The 13,103-nt window shown below is 42.9% G+C and overlaps 1 protein-coding gene and 1 non-coding gene across 9 annotated transcripts in view; one reads left to right on the top strand and one right to left on the bottom strand.

Annotated features, from left to right (window-relative positions):
- Positions 1–13,103, bottom strand: part of SAE1 (SUMO1 activating enzyme subunit 1) — a 106,924-nt gene that overhangs the window by 34,715 nt on the left and 59,106 nt on the right. For all 8 annotated transcript variants that reach the window (XM_038528480.1, XM_038528478.1, XM_038528479.1 and 5 more), the window contains one exon: positions 10,309–10,414. In XM_038528480.1, the coding sequence (XP_038384408.1) occupies positions 10,309–10,414 (106 nt within the window). The remainder of the gene's footprint in view (positions 1–10,308; positions 10,415–13,103) is intronic.
- On the top strand, positions 4,929–5,035 carry LOC119869956. The gene has a single exon (XR_005354915.1). It is a non-coding gene; the product is annotated as a U6 spliceosomal RNA (small nuclear RNA).

A 13,103-nucleotide genomic window follows, 5' to 3' on the forward strand; every position in this document is an offset into this window, starting at 1 on the left:
AGGGACTATGGCACTAATGAAGGCTGCGGGTGAGAGGCAGTCCTAGGAGAGAACTTGTGGTCATCTGAACAGGAGAGAGGGTGACAGAGAGGGGGAGATCAGGAGGTCCCAGACTGAACTCTGGTCCCACAGAGCACCATGTAGAGTGCTAGGTAGGCTAGGGCTCTAGGTGAAAGGAGATGCCAATCAAGTGTCTGAACTTGACGAATGCTCTACAGAAGAAAAAATGGCAAATAGGTCAGACAGAGACATGCTCTTCATCTCCTGATTCATCAAGGCTTTGCTGTTCTCACTGATGATATATAGTATTTCTTTAACAGCAAGGGTCTCTAGGCAGCCTTGAAAAGCTAGGAAACCTATATGGCTCTCTTCCGGAGGAACTGCACAGAGAGAATAAGAGATTCAGATCTCCCCACTATCTGAAGAGATGATGAGCAGGTGCTCTTAAAATACACCATTCTTATGGACCCTGCACAGACCGAAAAGCCCTTTGCAAGTATTACTCATCAGCTATCAAATATCAGAATTTTCCAGGTGCTGAGAATAAGTTCTTTTGGAGATTGTTTCTGTTTATTTTAATTTTTGAAGATTTTATTTTTGAGAGAGAGAGAGCACGTGTGGAGGAAGAAGCAGTAAGGGGGATTACAAGAGAAAGAAAGGGAGGAGAAGCAGACTCCCCACTGAGCAGGGAGCTCAATGTAGGGCTCAAACCCAGGACCCTGGGATTCTGACCTGAGCCGAAAACAGATGCTTAACCGGCTGAGCCAACCAGACGCTATGTATAATTTTAGACATACAGGAAAACCGTATACAGAATTCCTGTATAACTTCATCTAGATTTCCCAAAGGTTGGGCGCCTGGGTGGCTCAGTGAGCACCTGCCTTTTGCTCAGGTCGTGATCCCAGCATCCGGGATCAAGTCCTGCACTGGGCTCACCACAGGAGGCCTGCTTTTCCCTCTGCCTGCCTATGTCTCTGCCTCTCTCTGTGTGACTCTCATGAATAAATAAAATCTTAAAAAAAAAAAAAAAAAAGATTTCCCAAATGTTAACATTCTACCACATTTGGGACGCCTGGGTGGCTCAGCAGTTGAGCGTCTGCCTTCGGCTCAGGGCGTGATCCCGGGGTCCGGGATCGAGTCCCAAACCAGGCTCCTTGTGGGGAGCCTGCTTCTCCTCCTGCCTATGTCTTTGCCCCTCTCTCTGTGTCTCTCATGAATAAATAAATAAAATCTTAAAAAAATTCTGCCACATTTATCGTTATTTTATATCTACATGTATTCATTTTTTCCTGAATGATCTGACATTCGCCCGTAAATACTTCAGAGTGTATTTCCTAAAAACAAGAACATTCTCTTACATAACCACAAAACAATTATGCAAACCGTGAAATTAAAATTGATAAAGTATTATCTAATCTACAGACCTTTTTCAAATTTTATCAACGGTCCCAATAATGTCCTTGAGAGCAAAAGAAAAAAAAATCTTCCCCTACTCTCAAACCCAATCTAGAATTCTCCATTCCCCTTAGTTATCAATGCCTTATTCTCTTTAATCTGGAATAAGAGGTCCTCGGTTCTTTTTTTTTTTTTTTTTTTTTAAGATTTTATTTATTTAGGGGGATGCCTGGGTGACTCAGAGGCTGAACGTCTGCCTTCACCTCAGGGTGTGATCCCAGGGTCCAGGATTGAGTCCCGGATCAGGCTCCCTGTGGGGAGCCTGCTTCTCCCTCTGCCTATGTCTGCCTCTCTCTCTCTGGGTCTCTCATGAATAAATAAATAAGTAAAATCTTTATTTATTTATTTATTTATTTTAAAGATTTTATTTATTTATTCATGATAGTCACAGAGAGAGAGACAGAGAGGCAGAGACACAGGCAGAGGGAGAAGCAGGCTCCATGCACCGGGAGCCCGATGTGGGATTCGATCCCGGGTCTCCAGGATCGCGCCCCGGGCCAAAGGCAGGCGCCAAACCGCTGCGCCACCCAGGGATCCCAAGTAAAATCTTTAAAAACAAACATACATACATGTATTTCTGTACCTACATAGAAAAACTGAGTTCATCTGGTGACCCCAATTCCCATCTGATCCCACAGAGTTCCTTGTAGCCTTTCCCATTTTCCATACTTATAGGAACTCTGTTTTCTGGCAATAAAAAAAAATCTGATTCTCATTATCCACAATATATTTATCTATTTGCTCAGTTCTAGAGCAAACAATAACTAGTTTCAGAATTGCTAACCCATTGACCACTGTGAAAAACAAACCTACTAACTAGAGTTCAGTATTTGTTTATAGTTCTTTCTTCTTTAGTCTGAGGGTATAAATTCAAAAGCTACATGGGTTAGTTCCTTTTTCCTGCCTCAGTGTAATAATGGTCTCATTTGAAATAAATAATATGCTGCAAAGACCACAAGTAACTTAAAGCTGTGACACAGAACACAGGTAGCCCCTCTCCCATGGCAGTTTCCCTCTAATTGGCTCAGCCTTAAGAAACTGTGGAGCTTTATGAACATACCAGATCCAATAAATCCAATAAATCTGAGTTAGAACCAGGGAATCTGTATTTTTCAAATGTTCCCTGAGTGATTCTAATATCCTATCAGCTGGGGAATGACTAGCTATATAAAAATAAAAGCCTAAAAAAATAAAATAAATAAAATAAATAAAATAAAATAAAAAAATAAAATAAAATAAAATAAAATAAAATAAAATAAAATAAAATAAAATAAAATAAAATAAAATAAAATAAAAATAAAAGCCTAGGAATGCCTGAGTGGCTCAGAGGTTGAGCACCTGCCTTCGGCCCAGGGCGTGATCCTGGAGTCCCCAGATTGAGCCCCACATCAGGCTCCCGGCATGGAGCCTGCTTCTCTCTCTCTCTCTCTCTCTCTGCCTATGTCTCTGCCTCCCTCTCTCTGTCTCTCATGAATAAATAAATAAAATCTTTTAAAAAAGATTAAAAGTCCAAGGCGCTTGATTGGCTCAAAAGAGCATGTAACTCTTTTTTGTTGTTGTTGTTGTTGAGCACGTAACTCTTGATCTCAGAGTTGTCCCACGTTGGGTGTAGAGATCACTTAAAAATAAGATCGATCAATTGATCAATCAATCAATCCATGGCTAAAAAAGCAGGGCCCCAATGATCTTCTCTCCAGCCAGTGACCAGAGAGCTCCAGCCTCACTGTGCTATGGTCTTGGCACCTCTAGCCCTGTGCAGGGATTGCTTGCTCCTCTATCCGCAATATTCTCACTTCTCTTCAGCCCCTAGCAAACCCCTCTTCTTTAAAAGCCAGCTCAGGGGCAGCCCGGGTGGCTCAGCGGTTTAGCGCCGCCCTCAGCACAGGGCCTGATCCTGGAGAACTGGGATCGAGTCCCACGTCGAGCTCCCTGCATGGAGCCTGCTTCTCCCTCTGCCTGTGACTCTGCCTCTCTCTCTCTGTCTCTCATGAATAAATAAAATCTTAAAAAAAAAAAAAAAAAAAAAAAAAAGCCAGCTCAGTTGTCTTGTCCTCTGTGAAGACTTCTTGGCTCCCCAAGACGGCCAGACCCCCTGTTCCCTGAGCAATACAGTAGTTTATTATGAAGTAATTCACACACGCTAAAGAACAGAACAGCGCAACACAACAGCCTTCTCCAGAGCCCTATTACAGCTATTCTCTCAAGGAGGAGAATGATTTGCATTTCTCTTTTCCACTGGCAAGAATCTGATGAGGATTCCCAGGCACAGAATCTGGCACATACAGGTGTTCAAGTAAGTTTGGTTAAGATTATTTTTAGCTTTAATTCTGTGGCTCAAAAGCAGCCTAAGTACTTTTCCACAACTCATTAGAACAGAGACTAAGAAAGTTCAGATTGCCAAGGATTCTCTAAGAAATTCTCATCTTGTGATGAAGCCCATTTTTTCCTGCTCTGGGCTAAACCTGCGTGTTATTGTTCATGCTTGTTAAGTGAATGCTGTTTCCATACTAGACTTGGTATTTTTAGCACTCCTGTTATGATAAACTCACAGTAACCTCAAAAAGAACAAATCAAAGTCAACTTTTTGCCACAGGAAACCAGCTCACGCTTAATGTTTTGCAACATGCCATGGGAGAATAATAAAAAGATGAGACCTTTTGCTCACAGATGGTGAGGCCAACTCTTAAGATAGTGGAAAAATGCAGCAGGAAGCATGCAGTCTGGCCACTATCTTATTAAGTAAACTGGAAAAACACTCAACACCCAAACAAGGCAAACACATACACACACACACACCACAGGGCAGCTGCTCCACCAGAGGCTGAATTGTGAATGGGGCAGTAAGAAACACATGTGAGGGGCAGGTGAGAGCGATGTTGAAATCAAGAGCCTGACAGGTACCTAGAGAAGCAGGCAAGCAAGAAAATCTTGCAGGGACACCAGTGGGCAGGCTGCTCTCCCTCTACAGTGGAGCAAATGACCAGATCAACAAAAGCCAGTCACTCAGGCAAAAAATATTTACTTATGGAATACCTACTATGTGCTCCACTGGGCAATAATTAAACAGACCCTATGAGGTCATCTCAGGTGTACATCACCGCCAAACCAGCACTCTGGGGCAGCCCCGGTGGCTCAGCGGTTTAGAACCGCCTTCAGCACAGGGCGTGATCCTGGATACCCGGGATCCACTCCCACATTAGGCTCCCTGCATGGAGCCTGCTCCTCCCTCTACCTCTGTCTCTGCCTCTCTCTCTCTCTCTCTCTCATGAATAAATAAATAAAATCTTAAAAAAAAAAAAAAAAAAAAAAAAACAAGCACTCTGTCCTCACTAAGAACTCGTAAGGTATTGTTAGAGGTATATTAAGTCATCTTCCTAGAAAGGTTCTTGGGAACAAATTCCAAGGACCAGGAAAAACCGAAAATCGCTTACATGCCTTTTTTTTTTTTTTTTTTTTAAGATTTTATTTATTTAGTGCTCGCTTCGGCAGCACATATACTAAAATTGGAACAATACAGGGAAGATTAGCATGGCCCCTAAGCAAGGATGACACACAAATTTGTGAAATGTTCCATATTTTTCACTTGACGGGATGAGCACTGGGTGTTTTTGTTTTTTTGTTTTGTTTAAAGATTTTACGTATTCATGAGAGACACACAGAGAAAGGCAGAGACACAGGCAGAGAGAGAAGCAGGCTCCATGCAGGGAGTCCGATGTGGGACTCGATCCTGGGACTCCAGGATCATGCCCCGGGCCAAAAGCAGGCACTAAACCGCTGAGCCATCGTCAGGGACCCAAGCACTGAGTGTTATACTATATGTTGGCAGGTTGAACTCCAATAAAAAAATATACCAAAAAAAAATTTTAAATAAACATTTTATTTATTTATTCATGAGAGACACAGAGAGATAGGCAGAGGGGAAGCAGGCTCCCAAGGGCCCAATGTGGGACTCGATCCCAGGCCCCAGGATCACACCCTGAGCCAAACACAGATGCTCAACTGCTGAGCCACCCAGGCGTCCCTTATATGCCTTTCAAAATGAAACTGGGGGCAGCCCCGGTGGCGCAGCTGTTTAGCGCCGCCTACAGCCCAGGACGTGATCCTGGAGACCTGGGATCGAGTCCCATGTCGGGCTCCCTGCATGGTGCCTGCTTATCCCTCTGCCTGTGTCTCTGCCTCTCTCTCTAGCTGTGAAAGAGAGAGAGAGAGAAAGAGAGAAAGAAAGAGAAAGAAAGAAAGAAAGAAAGAAAGAAAGAAAGAAAGAAAGAAAGAAAGAAAGAAAGAAAGAAAGAAAGAAAGAAAGAAAGAAACTGTTCACAAACAACAGATACCCATAGAAATACATCATGCAGCCAACAAGACATATTAGGTCACTCTGTATGTGCTCCAAGATGTTCTATATCATGTAAGGCCATCCAGTTTAACAAAAAGAAAAAAGAAGAAAAAAATGAAGCTGAAGTCAGATGCTTAACCAACTGAGCCACCCAGGTGCCCCAAGAATGGTTCTAGTTAAAATCAAACTTCAGGGCAGCCCAGGTGGTGCAGCGGTTTAGTGCCGCCTGCAGCTCAGGGTGTGATCCTGGAGACCTGGTATCGAGTCCCACATCAGGCTCCTTGCATGGAGCCTGCTTCTCCCTCTGCCTATGTCTCTGCCTCTCTCTCTCTCTCTCTCTCTCTGTGTGTCTCTCATGAATAAATAAATAAAATCTTTAAAAAAATCAAACTTCAGGAGGGACACCTGGGTGGTTCAGCGGTTGAGCATCTGCCTTTGACTCAGGGCTTGATCACAAGGTCCTGTGGGGGAGTCTGCTTCTCCCTCTGCCTATGTGTGTCTGTCTGTCTGTCTCTTTCTGTGTCTCTCATGAATAAATAAAGTCTGTAAAAGGAAAAAAAAAAAAATCAAACTTCAGGACTACATCGAGGATATTCTGTTTGAATTAATTTTTTTACGATTTATTTATTTATTCATGAAAGGCAGAGAGAGAGAGAGAGAGAGAGAGAGAGAGGAGAGAGAGAGAGAGAGGCAGAGACACAGGCAGAGGGAGAAGCAGGCTCCATGCAGGAAGCCTGATGCGGGACTTGATCCTGGGACTCCAGGATCACGCCCAGGGCCAAAGGCAGGCGCCAAACCGCTGAGGCACCCATGGATCCCTGAATTAGTTTATTTCTTAATAGAAACACAAAACAAAACCCCAAAAATAAAAAAAAATTAAAATTCCTAGAGTTTTTTGAAAGAAATACACTTAAAATAAGTAAATTCCCTAGTATAAGTTATAGTTCAATAAAGTCTAGAAAAGTAGAAAAATACAAGAAGAATATTCACTGATTGTTCAGGCTGTGAAAGATTTTCAAAACAGGCGGCTTAGTCTTATCATTTAATAAGTGAGGAAACAAAATCCTAGAAAAGCAAGTTATTTACCCAAGGTCACAAAGACAGTTGATGGCAAGCATATATGGCAGAAGGCAACTTCACATGTGGAAGCTGCTATGCTCTGCTGCATAAATCCAATGAGGTCAAATTACAGGAGAATCTGATAGCTCCGCGAGTGGCTGAGCAGAAAATCGAAAGGAGTATTTCTCTGGATATAAGATCAAGATGATACATCCATAGAGAGCCACCTTCATATCTATAAGCAGAGGGTTCTAAGCTGCTGGTGTAACCAAGGAAAGAGATCACAAGAGGCATTTCCCTCTACTTCCAGAACTTTAGTCCAGCAGGCAACAGAGGTCGTTAATTAAGCATGCTTTCGTAAAGAATCTCCCAAGAGCCAATGCAGGCCCTTGTGCTCACTGCATTTGGAGCACTCCCCACAGCTCTAGTTGCAGCCCCTCTGGAAAGATACAGCAGAGCTTGGATAGATTAAAAGAAAAAAAAAAAAAATCACGAGGAATGTGTGTATGACACCACACAAGAAAAGTTAGTCATCTGCTGCAGAGAGAGAGGCCAGGAAAGGTTGTGATGGTTATCTACAAACAGTTAGGAAGAGCACTGAGTGTGGGGTGAAGGAACAAGCCCCTGGAAGAGTCAGGAGACCACTAATTTGTTCTAAGACAATGGCGAGTCACTTCTCCTGTGCCGCTGAATGGGTTCTAAGGCTTAGGCAAAGTGGCCTGAGGATCTGTACTTGCCAGCTAGTGACTAGGGTCCTTCAGCCACACATGCCACAGGTGATGGGGATGGAGGAAGGAGTGGAAAGCCCATTCCTGCCATATCTGGCCTAGAGGATATGTGGGCCTGCCTCCTTTTATAACTCTAACGACAGTTATAGAACTGTACATGTAAAAATGGTTAAGATAGTCAACTTTATGGTATGTATTTCTTACTATAAAAAAATTTCTATCACTATTAACTAATAAACATTGTTTTAATCACCAAATCCGAAGCCCTGAAAAACAAGTACCATTTAGAAAAGAGAAGTAAAAATATGGGATGTATTATCCAACAAAGTGTCACAGGCAGAAAATTAAAATCTTCTAGGATTGCTGCCATGATAATACCTACTCAAGCATGGAATTAAGGGAAATCAAGTCAATCTCAAAATTTCCACACAGTTGCCAACTACTCATGCCAAAAAACAAAAACCCAAAATACAAAAGTCCACCTTCACAGATAACACAGGTTTCTAGGACTTCCTTGCTCTGTGCTGAGCCCTTTGTATGTATGTATAGGATCTAGCCTTACAAAAACCCCAAGAGCCAAGTGCTATTAACACCCCCAGTCAGAGGGGAATTTGAGTGAGCCTCTGGGAATTTAACTATGTGGCTCAACATCACCCACCTTAAAAAATAACAGAACCAGGACTGAAAAACCAGACGTTTTGATTCCAAAGCTCCTGTTCTGAACAACCGTGCACCACTGCCTGCTAAATGTGTCACAATTAAGGCTACCACTTCTTCCCCAGGACCTACTTCCCCAACCCTTTGTAACTTCTGCTGGTGCTGGCCCACAGTGTCTGAATTAAATATACACCTCCTCCAACACTGTTGCCCACCCCCCCTCTTAGTGATGGGCTCCTGAGGGCAGGGATGGCCACAGACCTCAGTCTTCATTGATCTGTATCTTTTAAAACACCTATGATAGGGATCCCTGGGTGGCTCAGCGGTTTAGCGCCTGCCTTTGGCCCAGGGTGCGATCCTGGAGACCCAGGATCGAATCCCACATCGGGCTCCCGGTGCATGGAGTCTGCTTCTCCCTCTGCCTATGTCTCTGCCTCTCTCTCTCTCTCTCTCTGTGACTATCATAAATAAATAAAAAATTAAAAAGATATTTATAAAAAAAAATAAAACACCTATGATAGAGGAATAGCAGCTACCTCACATGAGTGTGGTGAAGATCTCATAAGCTAACACCTACAAAGCACTTAGAATGGAGCAAGGCTGCTCTTTTCAGGTGTCTCACATGGCATTAGGCTTCAAAGACCTGAGTGGATCAGGGCCCTAGCTCATTTGCAGTTGCTTGTCTGTGTTCTCTTAGGTAAAACACTGAACCTCTCTGGGTCTCTGTTTCCTCACCTCAAGAAACCAAACTGGGGAGAATTCCTATCCTGACTACCTCACAAGGTTACTATGTTGATGAGCTGGAAGAAGAAAATATTTTAGAAACTGCAAGGGGGGGCGGGGCCAGCCTGGGTGGCTCAGTGATTTAGCACTGCCTTCAGCCCAGGGCCTGATCCTGGAGACCCGGAATTGAGTCCCACATCAGGCTCCCTGCGTGGAGCCTGCTTCTCCCTCTGCCATTCTCTCTCTCTCTCTGTGTCTCTCTCGTGAATAAATAAAATCTTTAAAAAAAAAAAAAAGAAAAAGAAAAAGTCATGGTGGGCTGGCCTGTGCCATGGATATTTAGCAACATGCCCACCCCTCTGCACCCTACTTGCTCCCAGCCTGAACAACTAAAAATGTTTTGACATCACTAATGCGCCCAGTTAGCAAAACTGCCCTCATTGAGAAATTACCAGATTTTGGTAAACTCAAATACCAGCTGACTCTCCTTTTATAGCAGCAATAAGAACCACTCAAGTTATACCCCAAGCCTTTGCAAATTAATGGCTTATGGTTTACTGAGGGCTCTCAATATGCCAGACACTGAGGGATCAGCTTCTCCCAATGGCCCAGGCCCCATGCTCAGGCTGGACTAGAGATGGCACTGCCTTGCTGCCCTTCCCAGTCCAGAGAAGGAGGTATTTTCTGAGTCCTAGCAGAGACACGTGCCTAAGATTCCTTCCTACCTAACCGACTGGATGATTTCCCACCCGCTGGATGATTTCTTTATCAATGGGGTATTAAGTACTCTAGTTTTTCCCAACTCTCCCCAACCCCAGCCTAGTTAACACCACTAATAGGGAGAAAGCCTCATTCCTAGCTAATTAGCTTTGTCTCGTTTTCAATTTATTAAAAAATTTTATATAGTTTTACATATTTCCCTTTGAATCAATATACATAGTGCTTGGGGAGGAAGGAATTTTGTGTAGCTATTATACATAGCCACCATCTGTCCTGACTTGGGGTAGGGGGTGTTCTAGGAGTCTGCACAGACCCAGCCCTGGAGAAAGGAAGGCTGAGGACTATCCAAATGCAACCAAAAGTGCTTTGAAAATTTGAAAAATAAAAACAGTATCTCTAACTCAATCTCCCTGTGGAAGGGTGAGGGTTATGCAGAACTCAATGAGGGACCTCATCACCATCTGTATGGATGTTCTCAAGTGGCTACTGAGAACCAGCTCATGGCCACTGAGAACCAGTTCAGTAGGAACTCGACTAAGGACAAACATCAAGAAACCCCCTGCACTCTGCAGCCACAGTTGTAACAATCACAGCACAAAGTGCTCCCTGGTAAACTATGCTCTGAGTCCTCACCTTGAAGGAGAAAGTAATCCGAAGTTGTTCGCTTCAGAGCTGCCTTTGCCTTATCACTGCTCCAGTCCACTTCCAGAGCTTCCTTAATGGAGCAAAAGACCACCTTCTGTTGAAAAAAAAAGGCAGAACTGCTTAGGAAGAAAAAATGTTGGCTTTAAATCGCAAAGCAGTAGCTCCTCACCATCTAGCAAAAATGTCATTATTTAAGGTTTACTGTTCATTAAAAGAAGCTGAGGACCACACAAATCCAATAAATGTTTACTGAGCACTTACTGTGTGCCCCTCTGGGCGCTGAGGACACAACGATGAAGGACACATACTCCCTACACTGGAAGGAGTCATAGCAAAGCCAGTTCCACTCTGGCTTTAATGGCACAGAAATTCTTGCACAAGTGAGCAACAGAGTACATCTAATGATATTCGATAAAACATTCTTTGTAACAGTCAACAAAAAAAATAAATGTGTCTGATTAGAAAAATAGTCTAATAACAATAGCAATAAATAACAGCAAGAAACATAAGCAAGGGCTATGGGACAAAAATTCTGGGCTGTGGGGCTGCAGACGTCTACCTTTTGCTTAGGGCATGATCCCGGGGTCCAGGATCGAGTTCCACATCAGGCTCCTTGCAAGGAGCCTGCTTCTCCTGCCTATGTCTCTGCCTCTCTCTGTCTCTCATGAATAAATAAAATCTTAAAAAAAAAAAAAAAAAAAGGCCTGTGGTGGGTTATTAGTGTGAACTCATTTTCAATATACATAGACGAGGAAATAAATGTAGGGATCCATGGGTGGCGCAGCGGTTTGGCGCCTGCCTTTGGCCCAGGGCGCGATCCTGGAGACCCGGGATCGAATCCCACATCGGGCTCCCGGTGCATGGAGCCTGCTTCTCCCTCCACCTGTGTCTCTGCCTCTCTCTCTCTCTCTCTCTCTCTCTCTGTGACTATCATAAATAAATAAATTAAAAAAAAAAAAAAGGAAATAAATGTAGATTCCACCACATGTGTATGATCATACAAATATTGAAGAGCTACGTCCACAGACAAAGCATCAAAGCAACAATGCCCTGGTAGCAGCAAGCACACCTAACACTCAGATCTTGGTTTCTAAACTCCACAGAGAGAAAAATTTCTATTTGGAGAAATGGCTGATTTTGACGATAGAGCAGAGAGAGTTATGACAGGAGCCCAAAAAATCTTACTTTGCCTGAAACAAGGAAATGCGCAAAGAATCATAGGGCTGTGTCCAGAGGAAACAGGAGCCAACATGAAGGAGTTCCCACTGGTCAAGTTGGAACAATTTGTGGGAAAAAAATAAATAGCAACAGATTATAACACTTTAAATAAACTAGAATCCATTAGTCACAGATCTAAAATCAACTAATTAATAAAGTCTGATGAATAATGAGGTATTTACATATTTTCAAAATATCTCTCCAAAAATAATTGGAGAATTATAGAGAAAAGAGGAATTGTTTTCAAAGGAGAAATTTGGCAGACATAATTCTAATCAAACAATCAAAATTAGCTTTGCCAGTAAAGGAGCATGTGGAAACCAGAATGGGATGAGCAGCACTCTTGCTGTGGCATTTCTGCCAAAGGTGTGAAGCTGGAATCTAATCATGAGGGAACATCAGACAAACTCAGACTAAGGAACATTTTACAAAATGACTGGCTTGGGGCAGCCCTGGTGGCTCAGCAGTTTAGCGCCGCCTTCAGCCCAGGGCGTGATCCTGGAGACCCGGGATCGAGTCCCACATTGGGCTCCCTGCATGGAGCCTGCTTCTCCCTCTGCCTGTATCTCTGCCTCTCTCTCTCTCATGAATATATAAATAAAATCTTAAAAAAAAAATAACTGGCTTATAATCTTCAAAAGCACCATGAAAATCTAGATGCATGCATAATCCTGAACTGAATCCTTTTATCATTAAGGACATGATTGGAACAATCGATAAAATCTGAATGGAGCCTGCAGATTAGATCATAGTGACACATCCACTGAATTTTGATTTTGAAGTTTGATTTGTGATTATGGAGAATGCCTTGTTTGAGAAAATAGAGACTGAAATGTTTGGGTGTGATACATACGAGCATCATTTTGACACCTTACTCTCAAATGGCTCAGAAAAAAAATGGTTCTCAGTACTAGCTACTTTTATGAAGTTTGAGATGATATATGCGTATGCATAAATAATTTCAAATTTCCAGAGATACGGGGTCTCTTTTTCTCCTCCCTTCTCTCACTACATATACATACCACATACCCACCTTACTCTCCCCACACATGCCCCAGATATTTAAAAAAGAAGCGATAACAGGGATCCCTGGGTGGTGCAGCGGTTTGGCGCCTGCCTTTGGCCTAGGGCACAATCCTGGAGACCCGGAATCGAATCCCACATCGGGTTCCCGGTGCATGGAGCCTGCTTCTCCCTCTGCCTGTGTCTCTGCCTCTCTCTCTCTCTCTCTCTCTCTGTGACTATCATAAATAAATAAAAAAATTAAAAAAAAAAAAAAGAGGCAATAACAGTATAATTTAGGTAACTAAGTGAACCAAGATCTATCAGCTCTCAGGCAGTTGACACTGCTTGGTAAGGATCAAAATGGAACGGACAGATGAAAGTTCAAATAACTAGTGAAGATGAAACAATCATATAGTTTTTAAGGTGGCTTTCTGCTTCCCCATAATCACTCCTTTGGGTTTCAAATCCACTGTAAAAGTTAGTAGACAATATGTTTGTACTATGTTCAAACCTTTTGGTCAATGAGTCTGTTTTGTTTTTTTTTGTTTTTAATAAAAAAT

This window comes from Canis lupus, chromosome 1, assembly GCF_011100685.1.
Source record: "Canis lupus familiaris isolate Mischka breed German Shepherd chromosome 1, alternate assembly UU_Cfam_GSD_1.0, whole genome shotgun sequence".
NCBI lineage: Eukaryota > Metazoa > Chordata > Mammalia > Carnivora > Canidae > Canis > Canis lupus.